This window comes from Prionailurus viverrinus, chromosome A2 (genome assembly GCF_022837055.1).
Source record: "Prionailurus viverrinus isolate Anna chromosome A2, UM_Priviv_1.0, whole genome shotgun sequence".
NCBI classification, from domain to species: Eukaryota; Metazoa; Chordata; class Mammalia; order Carnivora; family Felidae; genus Prionailurus; species Prionailurus viverrinus.
The window spans coordinates 25035234-25054095 of record NC_062562.1 but is presented as its reverse complement, the minus strand read 5'-3'; the positions used below and the strand labels follow the sequence as shown (position 1 = coordinate 25054095).

General features: G+C 36.5%; 1 protein-coding gene across 3 annotated transcripts in view; it reads left to right on the top strand.

Annotated features, from left to right (window-relative positions):
• DENND6A (DENN domain containing 6A) overlaps positions 1 to 18862 on the top strand; it is a 68809-nt gene that overhangs the window by 14599 nt on the left and 35348 nt on the right. For 2 of the 3 annotated variants that reach the window (XM_047828584.1, XM_047828600.1), the window contains 5 exons: positions 2247 to 2285; positions 2386 to 2428; positions 14001 to 14113; positions 16119 to 16199; positions 17806 to 17911. In XM_047828584.1, coding sequence (XP_047684540.1) covers positions 2247 to 2285; positions 2386 to 2428; positions 14001 to 14113; positions 16119 to 16199; positions 17806 to 17911 — 382 coding nt within the window. The remainder of the gene's footprint in view (positions 1 to 2246; positions 2286 to 2385; positions 2429 to 14000; positions 14114 to 16118; positions 16200 to 17805; positions 17912 to 18862) is intronic. The other variant, XM_047828590.1, reaches the window with a different exon arrangement.

The window sequence follows — 18862 nt, the reverse complement described above, 5'->3', positions numbered from 1 at the left end:
CTAACTTGGTTATAAGTTTGCCATTTCTGCTTTAAAAGTAACGAGCAAAATGGTTTCAGGGTTAAGCAAGGGAGACCTATGTATGCATAAAAAAGAAGTACAAATTAAATACTAGGTTGTTGGATGGAACTAATTTGAAGGTATATCCACTGGTTGAAGAAATATATTTTTAGTGTTTACTATGCAGCAGAGACTGTTCTAGGTGTAAAGATAGAGTTGTGAACAAAACAGACCAGATTCTTGCCTTCATGAATTATGGAGACAGGGGTTAAATCAGATTGGTCAAAATGTGGGATACAAAGTAGAGTATGTAGAGAGAAATATTGGATTTGGTATCATTCTCTATCCAGGAATGGTGCGTGGTTTTCATGTAGTATACCAGCTCTCTAGACCCTTCGCTTAACCCTGGATTGAGAAGGATTATATGCCACATTCTTGCTAGGGGGGAAAGAGGGCTGTGATTGCATACAACGATCGCTTCTAGGCATGGAGTGAGGAATGGTGGCTTGTGTACTTTGGAATCAGACAGGCCGAAATTCAGCCCTTACCTCTGGCACTTAGTAAACAAGTAAATTTTAGAAGAGTTATTTTAACTGCTATGAACTTGTCTCTTCTTCTGTAAAGATAGGCAGAATTGACAGAATTATTGTGAAAATTAAAAACTCTGGAAGATGTTCATAAAATACTGGTTCTCCCCATCTTTTTTCTTACCTTAGTTTTCTTATATCTACAGTGGGGATACTGGGCTTGTCTGTTAACTGTGAGAACTAAATCAGTGAAGTAAATATGTGAAACCACTTTAATATGGTTTATAATGTGATATCTGGAAATGGATGTTTTATCTGGAAATGGAAGATTTTTAGGCTTTTGGGCGGCAGATGGGGAATGGAAGAATTCATGAATTCTTCCAGAAGTGGGAAGTCTTGGATCCCCACATTAGCAGCCCAACATTAACATAATTTACTCTGTGTTGTTTTCTCTTCTTTTTGTTATCAGCCACTAGCTAACCTGCTGCTCCTAATCTCATCTCTTCTTCACATTCCCAAGAGAGTGTGAATAGGCCCACTTGAGCACTGGTATTCTTTTGGGCAGAATTTTCACACCCAGCCACATCTAGGCAGTTGATTGGCCTGTAGAGTTGTTTTTGGATCTGGTGTCCACTAGTGCTTATTCTGACAGTAGCTGTTTTGGCTTATTCTTGCTTTCTTTGCAGCGGCTATAGGGCAGGAGTTTCCCTCAGAAGGTGGCTGTGATCACTGCAGACACTAAACTGGCCTATCCTAAGAAATGCAATGATTATTTAAAGGGATTGAAGGAAATTAGGATAGACTTTATGGTGGGAGATGGTCTTTGAGATTTCTTAAACTATGGATAATTATTTTCTCCTTTCATTTTTCTTTGGTATCTGGTGATTTGCAGTACTTCTTGGAATTGATTGAAAATCATTATTTCTTGAAGTCGTTACCAGCTGATAGATCCAATTCTTTTTAGATTTTAGGCTTCCAAAGAAAAGACTCAGTAAGCTTTGAGTTATTAGTAATTCAGTTGGTAAATTCTTCTTTTTTTAAAAAAAAATTTTTAATGTTTATTTATTTTTGAGAGCGAGAGAGACAGAGCATGAGTATGGGAGGGGCAGAGGGAGAGGGAGACACAGAATCCAAAGCAGGCTCCAGGCTCCGAGCTGTCAGCACAGAACCCGACGCGGGGCTCGAACTCACGAACTGTGACATCATGACCTGAGCTGAAGTCAGACACTTAACCAACTGAGCCATCCAGTTGCCCCTAAATTATTCTTGATAACCCAAGACTTCACCAATCTGTTAGAGATAACTTTGACTCAGAACTTTTTTTTTTCCCTAGTGTAAATCCTACTCAATTCTCCCAAGCTTCTTTCATGTTTCATTATTGGAGTTTGTGAACTATTTCTTTAATGTTTATTTATTTATTTTGAGAGAGAGAGAGCAAGCAGAAGAGGGGCAAAAAGAGGGCAAGAGAGAATCCCAGGCAGGCTTTGCACTTTCAGCACAGAGCCCGATGTGAGACGCTTGATCTCATGAAGTGTGAGATCATGACCTGAGCCCAAATCAAGGTTTGGACGCTTAACCGACTGAGCCACCCAGGTGCCCCTAGTGAACTATGTCTTAAAACTATTTGACCATAGCCAACTAGTAATAGAAGTACCCGCTAATGTTTATAATATACACTCAATATATTTGTCTAACAAAATTTAATTCTTTTTCTTCCAGGTAATTTATCCTCAACATTCCAAACTTACTGATAAGGAAGTAAGTAACAATGTTGCTCTGTATAGTCTACTATGGTGTTTCTGTTTGTTTTTATTGGTGTATGTGTATCAACATATATAGCTTTTGTTTTCTTTTTCAGAAAACCAATATTTGCTATTTGTCTTTTCCAGATTCAAATTCAGGTAACTATTTTTCATGTGGTGTTTTTGTTGAATTTTATACTAAGAATATTGATTATACTCTTAATATATCAAAATGAATTGAAATAGAATTTTATTTATTTTTTTTTTTTTAATTTTTTTTTTTTTCCAACGTTTATTTTTATTTTTGGGACAGAAAGAGACAGAGCATGAACGGGGGAGGGGCAGAGAGAGAGGGAGACACAGAATCGGAAACAGGCTCCAGGCTCTGAGCCATCAGCCCAGAGCCTGACGCGGGGCTCGAACTCACGGACCGCGAGATCGTGACCTGGCTAAAGTCGGACGCTTAACCGACTGTGCCACCCAGGCGCCCCTGAAATAGAATTTTAGAATGCAAACTCAGTTTCAGCCTAGCAAGTGAGTGATTGTGATTCTTAGTTTTGCGATGCCAGCCATGTCTTTTTTGATTTTAGTTGGTTCAGTTTTTAAAATAACTGTTATGGGGGCGCCTGGGCGTCTCAGTCGGTTGGGCGTCCGACTTCAGCTCAGGTCATGATCTCGCGGCCCATGAGTTCGAGCCCTGCGTCGGGCTCTGTGCTGACAGCTCAGAGCCTGGAACCTGTTTTGGATTCTGTGTCTTCCTCTCTCTCTCTGACCCTCCCCCGTTCATGCTCTGCCTCTCCCTGTCTCGAAAATAAATAAGCATTAAAAAAATTTAAAAAATATTATAAAAAATAAAATAACTGTTACGTTGTAATGAGGTAAAACATCAAGGAGCAATAAACTGTTGAAATAGTGAAGAGAGTGAAAACCAGCAACGTTGGTATGTTTGGAAATTTATAGTAAGTAGTTTACTTTCAGTTTGGGATTTGAAAGCTTACCAAGAACTGTAAAAGCAGTGACTTAAAAAAAAATACAATAGAGTGAATCTGGTTATGAAGCATGACCATCAATTACTTGTAATAGTTTGTGTGAGTTAATATATGTAAAGACTTGGAATAGTGCCTGGTGTATAGTAAACACTATATAAGTGTTTGCTATTATTATTAAATTTGGTTTTTCTGGTCTCTTTCAAACTCTCCCTTTGTGTGGTCCTAATTGTTGAAATTTTTCAGGTTGCCTCTTTTGTTTCGCTTTCAAAACAGCTTTTCAGACTTGTAGTGACCAGAACATTCAACATCTTAGACCACACACAGTTAGAACCCTATGAAGCAAAGGCACTCCATTATTCCCTTTCCTTTAGTGGTTACTTCTAATATCCTTTTAATTTAGTTTAGTTAATCTGATTTGGGAGATTTGACATTTTAATTTGTAAAAACATTTTCTCCTTTCCTTGTAAATGTTTCCAGAGTTCTTTCCTATACATTTGCAAGTCAGCCTTCATGAATTGTATAAAAAAGAAATGGTATCTTGGTTAAAAGAAAATGCTTTTGAGAAATCCCAGTAGGACTTTTGTTCTAACTTGGAATTATTGGAATTTCTTAGTATGTTTGTCCATTAATGAAATAAACGATAGAGGGGTCTTATAGGATTTTTCCTCATTTCAGTTAACATTTTCCTTACAAAGTCTACACATGCAGTTCTGAATGTAGTGAGTGTTGGATTGGACTTCCAGGTCTCAGGGTAAGCTGCATTACAGGATAAACTGACTTGTTGTTATTGGAGTCCTGGTGCATTACACTGCACACTCTTCCTTTTGAGATTATAGCTGGTTTTCATGGCTCTCTTTTTCACCTTTCTGCATGAGTTTCAAGGCTACGAAGATAATTTGGATAGCCTTTTTTATTTTTATTTTTTATTATAGTTTTTCTTTTAGTCAGTCACTCCATGTATCCCTGTCTTGTTAGAAGTTAAACTCGAATGTAAATCAGAATTTGTTCAGTATTTTAGTCACTTGAGTGACCTACAGGTGTTTTGTAATGCCTTTTTAAAAAGCTGCACATCAAATGAAGTAGGGTTTGTTTTATTTAAAGTACGGTTGAGGGGCGCCTGGGTGGCTCAGTCGGTTAAACGTCCGACTTCAGCTCAGGTCACGATCTCTCAGTCCGTGAGTTCGAGCCCCGCGTTGGGCTCTGGGCTGATGGCTCAGAGCCTGGAGCCTGCTTCCGATTCTGTGTCTCCCTCTCTCTCTGCCCCTCCCCCGTTCATGCTCTGTCTCTCTCTGTCTCAAAAATAAATAAAACGTTAAAGTACGGTTGATACTTAGAAGTGAAATTGACAAAAGGTCTTAAAAGGAGACACCTTGTCATCCTAAGAGATGAATATTAATCTAGATAGCAATAGGCTGTGAGTTTTTATGTATTTGAGAGTTCTATTCTCAGTTGTGATTATCCAAACAATTTGTTTCACTTATATGTTTATGAAATGCAAGTTGGGATTGCTGTGCTAACTTTGAAATGGATTTGAATTTTTCTCAAAATAGCTTTTATTGTTTTGGAAGGAAATCCAGGCATAGTAGAACAGTCTTTAGGAAAGAATCATAATCTAAGTTTTGTTTCCATCGTGCACACTTAGAAACAGTGAAACAAGATTCAGAATCAAGGGTGTATAGGTAAAGAAGAGTGCTTTTGGGATTCCCAAAGGAATGATTTGCCATTCCTCCACTTCCTCCAGCTGCTATCCATACATACCTTATTTTTTGACAATATTAATACATTTATTTATTTATTTATATTTAATTATATTAAATATAATTTATATTTATATAAATAAATTAATTATTTATAATTTATTTTTATTTTTAATTTATTAATTTATATATATTCATCATATATAAGTTATATATAAAATACATATATTATATATATTCTTATTTTATATAATATATAAGTATATAATACATATTATACATATTTTTATAATTTTATATAATATATAAATAGATAATATAAATATATTAATTTATTATTTATTATTAATTTATAATATTAATTTATAATAATAAATTAATTTATATAAAAGCTCAGTGGTAGCATCTTGGATTTATTTATTTATTTATTTATTTATAAAATTTAAATCCAAGTTAAAGAAGATGTAGTTTATATATACAATGGAATACTACTTGGCAATGAGAAAGAATGAAATCTGGCCATTTGTAGCAACGTGGATGGAACTGGAGGGTATTATGCTAAGTGAAATAAGGCTGGCAGAGCCTTATTAATTAATTAGTTAATTAATAGCCTTAGGTTAATTAATTAGCCTTATTAATTAATTAGCCTAATTAATTAATTCTGTCTATATTATCTGTCTATACAGATACTGTATGTTTTCACTCATAGGTGGATCCTGAGAAACTTAACAAAAGACCATGAGTGAGGGGAAGGGGAAAAAAAAAGTTACAGAGAGGGAGGGAGGGAGGCAAACAATAAGAGACTCGTAAATACTGAGAACAAACTGAGGGTTGGTCAGGGCTGGGGGAGAGGGGAAGTGGGTGATGGGCATTGAGGAGGGCACCTGTTGGGATGAGCACTGGGTGTTGTATGGAAACCAATTTGACAATAAATTATATTTAATAATAATAAAATTTAAATCCAAGTTAGTTAACAGCCACACATACCTTAGATCCTGTGACTTTAGAAGAAAATTTTTTGTTTAGTTTGTTTTTAGGTTTCAGTTTCTTTTGTTCCATTTGAGTGACTTTTATCTTTAGGAGCCTAAATTTAAAGTGTGCCTTCTCTCTCATAAATATTTGTCAGATTTTTTTTCTCTGTGTTGATTACCATTAATATCATCTGGATGTAGGTGTTTCTGAGGCTTAAGCTATGATGGGTACCCAAGGACTATAATCACTATATTTTAAATATGTCCAGAGTGAAAATTCAGTATTAGTAGAGGGAGTTTCAAATAAGGATGAATCCAAGGGAAAGATTAATTCTCTTTTTTTCTTAATGTTTATTTTTGAGAGAGAGAGAGAGAGAGAAAGAGAGAGAGAGCAGGGGAGGGGCAGAGAGAGAGGGAGACAGCAGACAGCACCAGCAGATGTAGGATTCGATCTCACAATCATGAGATTGTGACCTGAGCCGGAAATCAAGAGTTGGGACACTTAACCGACTGAGCCACCCAGGTGCCGTTGGAAAGATTAATTCTTGATCTGGATGGATTAGATATGCAGACAGTATTTGTCTCAACAGATTTCTTCTCTGTAAACAACAGGGACATCATCATGTATTTTACCCTTCCCAGTGGTGAGAGCAGTACTTCACACTATCTGTATTGAAGGGCCAGTTGGATTTTTAAAAAATTCCAATCTGTTGTGGACCATGCTTTTATGAAATGCAATCTAAATGCATATTTAGAAAAATGAACGGGAGAAAAATGAAAGAAATGCAAAATAAAAGTCCAAATTTGTTATGGCATTATCAGATTTCTGTAAGACTTTCTAAATAATTATTCTCAAGTTGGATATTTATTTTGTCATGGATTAGTAACAAGAGTTTGTGGACTGGCATCAGTCTGTGGACTATACTTTGAGAAGCTCTGGTCTAAAGTCCTGCTTCTCTGCAACTCCAGCTCATCCGCTCTTAATCACAGGGAGAGTGACTACATAGAGCCAGCCTAGCTCTTGAAGTCTCGTGTTTTATCTTAGTCTTATGCATCCTGATCTACTCTATAGCTGTGTTTGTGCTAATATAGAAATAATCGTTAAAGTTGTCTGTTCCCTGTGGGAATAGTATTTAAGCTTTTATCTCGAATCTTTAAGTGATATTTTTGGTACAAGAAGGTGTCCTGTTTAGCTTTGCAGTCTTGGTTTGATTGGCAGATGTGAAAGAGGCTTGGAAAATACCCTATGCCCTTGAGAATTTAAAATGGGAGGAGAGTTCTTTTTTTTTGCTCAGGTATTTTTTTTTCTTCATTTAAATTTTAGTTACAATACGGTGCAATATTGGTTTCAGGAGTAGAATTCAGTGATTCATCACTTACATACAACACCCAGTGCTTATCACAAGTGCCCTCCTTAGTGCCCATCACCCATGTAGCCCATTTCCTACCCACTTCCCTCCATCTACCCATACTTTGTTCTCTATCATTAAGAGTCTCTTGTGGTTTGTTTCCTTCTCTTCTCTTCCCCCAACTTCCCATATGTTCATCTCTTTTGTTTCTTAAATTCCACATATGAGTGAAATCATATAGTATTTGTCTTTCTCTGGTTGACTTATTTTGCTTAGCATAATACGTTCTAGCTCCATTCATTTCATTGCAAATGGCAAGATTTCATTCTTTTTTATGGCTGAGTAATATTCCAGTGTGTGTGTGTGTGTGTGTGTGTGTGTGTGTGTGTGTGTGTCACATCTTCCTTACCCCATTCATCAGTTGATGGACATTTGGACTCTCTGCAAATCTGTATTTTTGTATCCTTTGGCTAAATACCTAATAGTGCAATTGCTGGATTGTAGGGTAGTTCTATTTTTAGTTTCTTGAGGAATTTCTATACTGTTCTCCTGAGTGGCTGCACCAGTTTGCATTCCCACCAACAGTGCAGTAGGGTTCCCCTTTCTCTGCCTCCTCACCAACACCTGCTGTTTCTTGTGTTGCTAATTTTAGCCATTCTGACAGGTGGGAGATGGGATCTCATCATGGTTTTGATTTGTATTTCCCTGATAATGAGTGATGTTGAACATCTTTTCATGTGTCTGTTAGCCATCTGGATGTCTCCTATGGAAAACTATCTATTCATGTCTTCTGCCCATTTCTTAACTGGGTTTTTTTTTGGGGGGGGGGGTGTTGAGTTTGATAAGTTATTTATAGATTTTGGATACTAATCCTTTATCAGATATGTCATTTGCAAATATCTTTTCTGTAGGCTGCCTTTTAGTTTTGTTGATTGTTTCCTTTGCTGGGCAGAAGCTTTTTATCTTAATGAAGTCCAATAGTTCATGTTTCCTTTTGTTTCCCTTGCCTTCTGCAACGTGTCTATTACGCTGCTTCCAGCCAAGGTCAAAGAGGTTTCGGCCTGTGTTCTCCTCTAGGATTTTGATGGTTTCCTGTCTCATATTTAGGTCTTTCATCCATTTAGAATTTATTTTTGTGTGTGGTGTAAGAAAGTGGTCCAGCGTCATTCTTCTGCATGTCACCATCCAATTTTCCCAACACCATTTGTTGAAGAGACTGTCTTTTTTCCGTTTTACAGTCTTTCCTACTTTGTCGAAGATTAGTTGACCATATGGAGGGAAAGCTCTTCTTGGTATTCCATGTGACATTTATGTAGGAAGAGCCATGACTGAAAGAACCGGCTCCTTACTTGAATGAACTGTGTGGCAAAGAGACCAGTGAGTTCAAGAAGTGTGATCTGAAGGGTGTTTTTCAGAAGGACTTTTTTTCTAACCTTTTTTTTTTTTAAGTTTATTTATTTAAGTAACCTCTGTACCCAACATGCGGCTTGAACTCCCAACTCCCAGCATCAAGAGTTGCATACTGTGCAGACTGAACCAGCCAGGCGCCCAAAAGGACTTTTTTTTTTTAATGTTTATTAATTTTTGACAGAGAGAGAGAGACAGAGCATGAGCGGGGGAGGGGCAGAGAGAGAGGGAGACACAGAATCCAAAGCAGGCTCCAGGGACTGAGCTGTCAGCACAGAGCCCAACGCGGGGCTCGAACTCACAGACCACGAGATCATGACCTGAGCCAAAGTCGGATGCTCAACCGACTGAGCTACCCAGGTGCCCCAAAGAAGGACTTTTTTTTTGAGTGAAGAAGCTTTTGATCTCTGCTCCAATTGGCAATAAAGTCGTGTTAAAAATGTTTTATTGAGATATGATTCACCCATGTAAAGTGTATAATTCAGTGATTTTTAGTATATCCATAGAGTTGTGCAACTATCACCACGATCAATTCTAGAAAACTTCTGTCCCCCAGAAAGAAACTCCATTCTCCATTTCCCTTCCACCTACTTCACCCCCCACCAGTCCTAGGCAACCACCTGTCTACTTCCTGTATGGATTTATATACTCTGGATATTTCATATGAATAGGAGTGTTTTTTAGGTCTTGACTTGAAAGAGCCAGTATGATGCAGTCTTCAGGAGTACCAGCTCCAGAGTCAAACTTCTTGGATTGAAATTCTTCCTCTGCCATTTAGGAGATTTATTTTATTGGGTGTTTACATGACCTTTTTATGCCTTGGTTTCCTCTTCATAAACAGGAATGATAATGGGATGTACCTAAGAAGCATGAAGACCAAATGAGTTAATATATCTAAAGCATTTAGAACAGTGCCTGGAACAGGATAAGCACTCATTAAATAGTAGTGTTCAACTCATATATTGAAAGGGAAAAATCACTTCCAAAATAGTGACAAAATATAATGAAAATAATTTTGACCTGGGATTGTGTTTGATTTCTGTTGTAAGAACTTAGTTATTTGGAAAAGGATGGTGGGGAAAGGTCACAGCAATTTTCTTGGTTTAAAGAGTGTTGGTTTATTAGTTCTGTTTTCTAGGCTAGTAACCATGGTCTTGATTAGTTAAACTGGAACTTACCTTAAAGCTGTGGGGTTTTACTGAGCAAATCTGCTGCTTTCTTAATACTTGCTATTTTATCAAAGGAAAGGGTTTATGTTGCTCTTGATCAAGAACCCATATTAAGGTTTATTTTTCGTGGAGAGCTGTCACTTGATCTTAAAACTTGTGTAAGTTAATCCCTGTACCTTGGTTTATATAAGGAAAAAATGATTTCCATTAAAATGTTTTCTCATTTTTAATGTTAATAATCAGAAAGGTGTGGTGCAAATAGCATAACTTTTAGGTCTTTTTGGAGTTTTGTAGAGCTTAGTGAATATGTTGGGTAAAGGATGCTTGGAATTCAGTACAATTATAGGTCAGTTGTGGAGTTTTATTTTAGAATAATTGAACATAGCCACTAGAAGTGACTTTAGAGAGTATCTTATGATACCATTTTTGTTGACAAGGAAATTGAGAATCTTAGGTTAAGTGACTTCTAGAACACTAATTATTGACAGACCTGGGACTAGATTCCATTGATTGTGGTGCCTTTGTCCTCGGGTCCCAACTTTTCCCCCACGATCACATTCATGTAACGGTTTTTCACATGTAATTGTTATGTTGCTTGTGTAGAGCTGCAGTCTCTTGTTACACTGACAAACTGAATGGCTCATACTAACAGTAGAGATTTATTTTTGATGAGGTTGTAGGGTGTCAGGATTTCCTTGCTCTTTCTAGGTATCATTTTCTGCATAGCAAATGCAAAAAATCTGATCGTCAATCTGTAATGTCTCCTTTCTCATCATAATGATGAGGTCAGAATGGAGAACACAGGTCTAGCAAGATAAGGAGTTGATATTTCTTCCTTTCTTCCTTTCTTTCTCAGGCTTCATGCCTGGCGTGGAGCCCCACACGGGCTTGAACTCATGACCCTGAAATCAAGACCTGAGCTGAGATCAAGAGTCAGACGCTTAACTGACTGAGCCACCCAAGGTGCCCCAAGAGTTGATATTTCTTTAGTAACCTTTAGTGTGTGAAGGGACAGACCTCTGAAACATAAAACAGGAACCATTTACCTCAGTTGACAAGGATAACATGGCTAAAGCTTTTCGACTTGGTGAACTGTCTTCTTGACCAATTCTGTACAGCTTGTGGGTGCAGCTGATTACTGGAAAGTTCTCACAGCATGCCCATGATTTGAGAATGGAGCTGGATGGGTAGGGAGTTAAGGCTATGGGAGCTTCATTACTTCCCTTTCACAAAATTCAGCATTCTTTGCATTTTCCAGATGCTATGTATCTGTTTCTTAAAATCCATTATCTTTTCCTGCTCTATCCTATTACGTGTCTCAGAGAAATTAATGTGTCCTTCTTAGTGGCATTTTCTTTTTTTTTTTTAAATATGTTTTAACATACAGTGTTATATTAGTTTCAGGTGTACAATATAGTGATTAAACAATTCTATACGTTACTCAGTGCTCGTCACAAGTGCACTCTTTAATCCCTATCACCTATTTCACCCACCCCCCACTGGCAACCATCAGTTTGTTCTCTATCGTTGAGTCTATTTCTTGGTTTGTGTTTCTCTTTTTTCCTTTGTTTTGCTTTTTAAATTCCACATGTGAGTGAAGTCATGTGGTATTTGTCTTTCTCTGACTTTTTTCACTTAGCATTGTGCTCTCTAGATCCATTTTTGTTGTTGCATGTGACAAAATTTCATTCTTTTTTATGGCTGAATAATAATCCATTGTGTGTATATATATTGTGTATATATTATCCACTCATCTATCGATGGACCTTTGGACAGCTTCCATAATTTGCCTACTGTAAATAATGGTGCAGTAAACATAGGGGTGTATATATTCTTTTGAATTAGGTTTTGTATTCTTTGGCTAAATACCCAGTAGTGTGATTACTAGATCACAGGGTAGATCAACTTCTAATTTTTTTGAGGCATCTCCATATTGCTTTCCAAAGTGACTGTACCAGTTTGCATTCCTCCCAGCAGTGCATGAAGGTTCCTTTTTCTCCACATCCTCATCAACACTTATTTCTTGTATTTTTGATTTTAGCCATTCTGACAGGAATGAGATGGTATCTCATAGTAGTTTTGATTTGCATTTTGCTATGATGAGTGATGTTGAGCATCTGTTCATGTCTGTTGGCTCTTTCTTCCCTTTTTTTAAAAAAAACACAATATTTAAATGTCTAATAAAGGGAAAAATTGAACCATCAATTTATAAATCTCTTGAACTAAAACAATGCTAGGAGTGTTTTCCATTATCTCAGGTTTCATGTGTTTTCCTTATTTTTAAACTATCTATTGTAACAAGTAAAGAAATTGACTTGGCCCATCCTCCAGTCCCCTGCCCACTTCATCACCAAAGAAATATTAGTTTCTAGGGGCGCCTGGGTAGCTCAGTCAGTTAAGCACTAACTCTTGGTTTTGGCTTAGGTCATGGTCTCATGGTTAGGTTAGGTTTGGCTTAGCTCATGGTCCACGGTCTCATGGAGCTCCACATCGGGCTCTGTGCTGACAGCGTGGAGTCTGCTTGGGATTCTCTTCCTCTCCCTTTTACCCTCCCCTTTCCCCGCGTGTGCTCTCTCTCTGAAAATAAATAAATAAGCATTAAAAAAAATTAAAAATAAATAAGAAATATTAGTTTCTATAACTGCATTTAGGTATGTTGTTTTTTAAAAAACTTAAACATTAACAAGTTTCTACCTCCTTTGTTGAGAACTTCACGTGCTAAGAAAATATAAGTACTTCAGTGTGTAATAGTAAATAATAAAATTGAGCATATTTCATATTTAATATAATCTTATTAGTTCTTAAATATAATAACCAGGAAGAATTTCAGTGATAAGCTACTTAATATGTCTTTGACTTTTTAGACTATTTATGGGTTTTTTTTGTAATTATTGCCAGATAGTTTAGGTAAATTTTACATGTTTTAAGAGGTTTGGTAGAAATGATTAATGTTTAAAAACTTTATTAATCAAAAACCTTTTATTTATTTTATTTTTATTTTTATTTCTAATGTTTATTTTTTGAGAGAGAGAGAGAGAGACAGAGCATGAGCATGGGAGGGGCAGAGAGAGAGGGAGACACAAAATGCAGGCTTAGGCCCCCAGCTGTCAGCACAGGTCCCAATGCGGAGCTCGAACCCATGAACTGCGAGATTGTGACCTGAGCCGGATGCCTAACCGACTGAGCCACCCAGCCGTTCCTAATCAAAAACCTTTTAAATTAAAATGAGGAAAATAGTGAATCTATTACTTGGGCTCTTCCTGAGTTTGCTATATTATGTCTTTTAAAAAAAAACTCCTCATTGTGAAATACAAAACACATACAAGGTCTAGAAATAGAACTTGCCAGCGCCTTAAAAGCCCCCTCATATTCCCTCATGTCCCCTCCTAAACACTGTTTCCTTCCTCCCTCCAAATACAACCACAATTCTGATTCTTACAGTGATAAGTGTCTTGCTTTTCTTTATACTTTTATCACCCAATTATGCATCCCTAAACACTATAGTTTAGTTTTGCCTGCTTTAAAAAAATTTTTTTTCAACATTTTTTATTTATTTTTGGGACAGAGAGAGACAGAGCATGAACGGGGGAGGGGCAGAGAGAGAGGGAGACACAGAATCGGAAACAGGCTCCAGGCTCTGAGCCATCAGTCCAGAGCCCGACGCGGGGCTCGAACTCACGGACCGCGAGATCGTGACCTGGCTGAAGTCAGACGCTTAACCGACTGCGCCACCCAGGCGCCCCTAGTTTTGCCTGCTTTAAAAAAAATAACAAAAACTATATAAATGGATTTGAACTGTATACGTCCTTTTGCATTTGGCTTCCTTTTCTCATTATTATGTCTGTGAGTCAACATTACATGCAAACAGTTAAAAATTTTTTTTAATTACTGGGGGAAAATGGAATAGGAAAATAGTAAGGAGACATAGGAGTTAAGATGCATGTTTTGCTAATGGCTTTGCCTCTAACCAGCAAAGGTAGCTTTGGACAAGTCACTTGAATTCTCAGGATCTCCTTGTTCTCTTCTAAAACGTGATAGAATGGGTTTAAACGGTTGATAGGACCTTATTAGCTCTAACATTTGATGAATCTGGGTAAATAAATGTTATGCTATGCTATTCTTAATTACTTTCATTTTTGTTTTCATTAGGTTGTCTTGGAGATACCCAGTTTTGTTTTAGATTTCGACAATCTTCTGGGAGGAGGGTGTCACTGCATTGTCTCCTGGATCATCATGACAAAGATTTACCAGTTTACTTAAAGGTTGGAAAAGTAGCAATAGAAAAATGTCCATGTGAGAGGAAACTTTAGAACTCAGTTACCTCTAAAGCATTCAGAAATATTTTACTTTTGTGTTATTACTATATTATACTGTTAGATTTCCTAAGTGAGTCTAATTCATAAGGATTCAGCATGTGAAAGAAAGAAACTTTACAAAGTTACTGTTCTTGAAACATATAATGCCACTGTGAATTTTAGAAATAAATTAGAATGTTGAGGTGGTTTTCTTTCATTTGTTAATACCTCTTTGTTTAGATGTGGAGTTGGGGTGGTACCATACCAGTAAATATCACGTAGAGTTGAAGATTCCCTACTTTATGATAGAATTGTAGTTGTCTCTTTTTGAGCTTTGTTTTCCAGTTATTTATTAAAAACAATTTTAATAATTTAGATTATTTCAGAGTATAGGCTTCTGTTTGGTATTCCATATTTACATCTCTGACTGTGTGAGGCACATTTCCGTCTGGATGTCCTATCAGCACATCCAGTATGACCTCATTTGCCTAAAATCAGCATTTACAGTTAACCTCCCTGGTTCCAGTAATGACAGGAACCCTTTCCCAGTTAGCAAAGCTATTACCTTTGAAATGTCTTATAGCCATCTACTCCTTTCCATGACCTTTTGCTTTCGCTATCAACATATTCTTTCAACTGATAATAATAGTTACTATTGACTGGTGCTTATATTCTAGGCACTGTATTAATAAGCTTGTGTTATCTCATCAGTCCTCATAGTGTTCTGAGAGTTTCTTTTGTAAATGAGGGAATTGAGGGCTGATGAGGATAATAATTTTGCCTAGACATCCCATCTTTTGGGTTTTTTTCAATGTAATATATTGTATACAGAGTTGTCAGCTAAAGTACATGTATATATTATATAAAAAGAAATACAAAATGGCTATCTGTTGCTTAATGAATAAAGAGGCAATGATAGTGCGATTTCCTTGTCCTCACTTTTTGGGCCTTCCAAGATAAGACCTTTACGTTTCCAGTTTCCAACTTTATCTCCTTTCTGTACATGTGCCACATTTTAACCAAACTGAACTATGTGCTTTTTCCTGAGGTAGCTTGTATTTTTCAGTCTCTGTGTGTTTGTTTTTGCTCAAACTCCTGGCTCTCTAAACCTGGGATGTTTTTGCCTTTGTTTAACTCCTATGCATCCTTCAATGCCCCATTCGAAAACAGCTGCCTCTATGAAATCTCTACTGATTCCCATAGACAGAAGTAATCTCTTCCCTCTTGGCCTCCCTGTAACACTTTGTGGTTTCTTCATAGTACCTACCTTGAGGTTTGTTTTTGTCCCTCATAGATTGTGGTCTTCTTAAGGAACTATATCTGATGCATCTTTTAACTTCTGTAACACAATGCCTTGTTCAAAGTAGATGGTCAATAAATATTTGTGCAAAGAATAATCAGTTAGGAACTGGGTTAAAGTTTATTTCATTAGGATGTAAAAACTTCTTATGTTTTTTGGAATGTATTTACTTTCAAATTATATTTTGATAAATATTTCGGTGTTTCATTTTTATTAGGTAAAAATAGAACTGATTATGTAACATTCAGATTGGCATTTAACTCCTTTTTTTCTCTCTCAAAATTTTACATTAGGATACTTCATTTTATTAAGACTGACCCCTAACTCATACTTGTGGGCACAATTTAAAAATATACATGTAGCATTGGAGAAAACGTAGAATTTGATTGTTTCCTGACGTCCATTAACTAGTACAGATATGAATAAACAACATAAGCTGAGGAGGTTATAATGGGAAAAATCTGATTTTAGTACTTTAGTTGAAATTATTTCACCTTTGGGCAAGCTCCAAGTTTATATCTGCCAGTTACTATCATGATTGTGTTGGTGGAAAAGCATAACTAGATCTTTGTGTATATTTCATATCTCAGTTCAGGTTTGTAAAGGAATGTGATGTTAATAATAACAAAAGGATGGCAATATGTATTTTTTTATTTGTCACTTCTTTCATAGAAGGATCCTGCTTATTTTTACGGATATGTGTATTTCCGACAAGTTCGAGATAAAAGTCTAAAAAGAGGCTACTTCCAGAAGGTAAATTTCATATGCACTAATAGGGAAATTGTTTTTATATTGTGGATAGAAAAATAGAAACTGTAAGGATGAATAGTCTTTAAAGTCTTTGATATTTTATCTTTAAACATACTAGAACTTACTTTTTTTTTTTTGTTTTTTTAGATTATAGATACCTGTCCCTAGATTTTTTTTTTTTTTTTTTTTTAAAGTAAGTCTCGGGGCGCCTGGGTGGAGCAGTCGGTTAAGCATCCGACTTCAGCCAGATCACAATCTCGCGGTGTGGGAGTTCGAGCCCCGCGTCAGGCTCTGGGCTGATGGCTCAGAGCCTGGAGCCTGTTTCCGATTCTGTGTCTCCCTCTCTCTCTGTCCCTCCCCTGTTCATGCTCTGTCTCTCTCTGTCCCAAAAATAAATAAACATTGAAAATACATAAATAAATAAATAAATAAATAAATAAATAAATAAATAAATAAAGTAGGTCTCATGCCCAGGACCCTGAGATTAAGATGTGAGCTGAGAATCAAGAGTTGGATGCTTAACTGACTGAGCTACCCAGATGCCCCTGTCCCTAGATTTTTAACTGGGATTGAATTTTGCCTTTCTGCTATCTCTGTCCTAGATTCCTGACAGTTATACATATTGTATGAAATTGTTAAAAGCCAAATGAATCTGCTTAATTTCCACATTTTGGGATGAGGAAAAGAATCAACAGATGATTTTTAATATCGTTACAACTAATAAAAGTCTGCAGTATCTTTTTTTGAACAGCTAAGAGTCACTAAATACATCTTAGCAACATCTTAATCGTTAGTATTTCCATTCTAAATGTACAGTCATTTTATTTTCTTTAAAAAAAAAATTAGGGGCACCTGGCTGGCTCAGTCAGAAGAGCATGCAACTCTTGATGTTGGGTTTGTTAGTTTGAGCCCCACATTGGGTATAGAAATTACTTAAATTGATTAATTAGTTAATTAAATCCCAATCATCATTAAAAATAATAATTGGTTCTGACTTAATTACAGCTAACAGGGACACACCTTTACCTTTTGTAACTAGAATGTGCCTTGACCACTAATTGATATTGGATGGAAAGGTAAAAAGTAGTTTCCAAGAGAAATAGATGAAAAAATTGGCATAATCCATATCTGAATTGGCCCAACTATAAAGTCAGAGTTTCTAAGTATATGGTTATGATCATTGAAAACTAAAATAACAGCAATCATAGGTCTTAGTTTGAAAAAGCATCACGATTTGCTCTTCCTATATTAGAAAGAGTTCATCTCACTAATTCCTGGTAGAACTGCTTTGCTAATGACAGTAGTAGCGAGGCCTTGGAAATTATCCATAATATTTGTCTCTTTATAGGAAATTCTTTTTCCTGGAGATCAGGAGAATCTGTGAATATGCCCTTATGCTCTTAAGGTGTAGTAATAAGGTTAAAGTTCTTGCATTCTGCTACTGTAGTTTTATGTAGTTTTTCTTTTAACCGTTTACTGCAAAAACTTTCTTTCAAAATCCACACTTTTTGCTGAATTTAGCTTGTTAGTAATTGATTTTATAAGAAATGACAAATTTAAATTATAATCATCAGGAAAATAAAAAATCATGTTTCTTTTTTCTCTCCAGTCCTTGGTTTTGATCAGCAAACTACCTTACATTCATTTTTTTCATACCGTGCTCAAACAGATAGCGCCAGAGTATTTTGAAAAGAGCGAACCTTATTTGGAAGCAGGTAAGTTAAATATTGTGTGACTTAGATACTTTATGAAGGAGTTTTAAAAATTTTCCTGGAAATGGCTGATAAATATAAAGTTGACTTTCTAAAAAATTTAGTTAAGAATTTTAAGGGCTAGGGACGCCTGGGTGGCTCAGTCAGTTAAGCATCTGACTCTTGATTTCACCTCAGGTCATGATCTCACAGTTCATGAATTCGAGCCCCATGATGGGCTCTGAGCTGACACCACAGAACCTGCTTGGGATCCTCTGTCGCTTTCTCTCTGCCCCTCACCCACTCTCTCTCCCTCTCTCTCAAAATAAATAAATAAACTTAAAAAATATCTCTTAAAAATTGTTTTAAAAAAGAAGAATTGTAAGGGCTATATGGTAGGAGAGAAATGAAAAGCTATTCTTCATCTTTACCTACAAACACAAAAGACCGTATCTTTTATTATCTCCTTTTGCAGCATAGATGATGCCTATTTATTAGGTTAATGATGAACAAATATGAAGTTGACAGCTCTGCTTCTCAGAGTAGTGTTTAAACAAATCTTTATGTCACTCAATGCAGAGGCCTCTATTGAGTGTTATGTTTTTGTTGCTAATTTGGGTAGTGATGAGTGAATAGGAAAACTCCCTTTCAAAAAATTTATGAACTAGTTTGTATCTTAGAACATAGGTATATTTCAGGGTGCCTGGGTGGCTCAGTTGGTTAAATGTCTGACTCTTGATTTCGGCTCAGGTCATGATCTCATGCATGGTTCATGAATTCAAGCCCCATGTTGGGCTCTGGGCTGACAGTGCGGAGCCTGCTTGGGGATTCTCTCTCCCTCTCACTCTGTCCCTCCCTCTCTCTTCTCTCTCTCAAAATAAAACAAATAAACTTAAAAAAAAAAAAAAGAACACAGGTGTATTTCTGGTGAAATGCAAGATATTTTCACCACTTTTACTTTTCTGTTACCTTTTT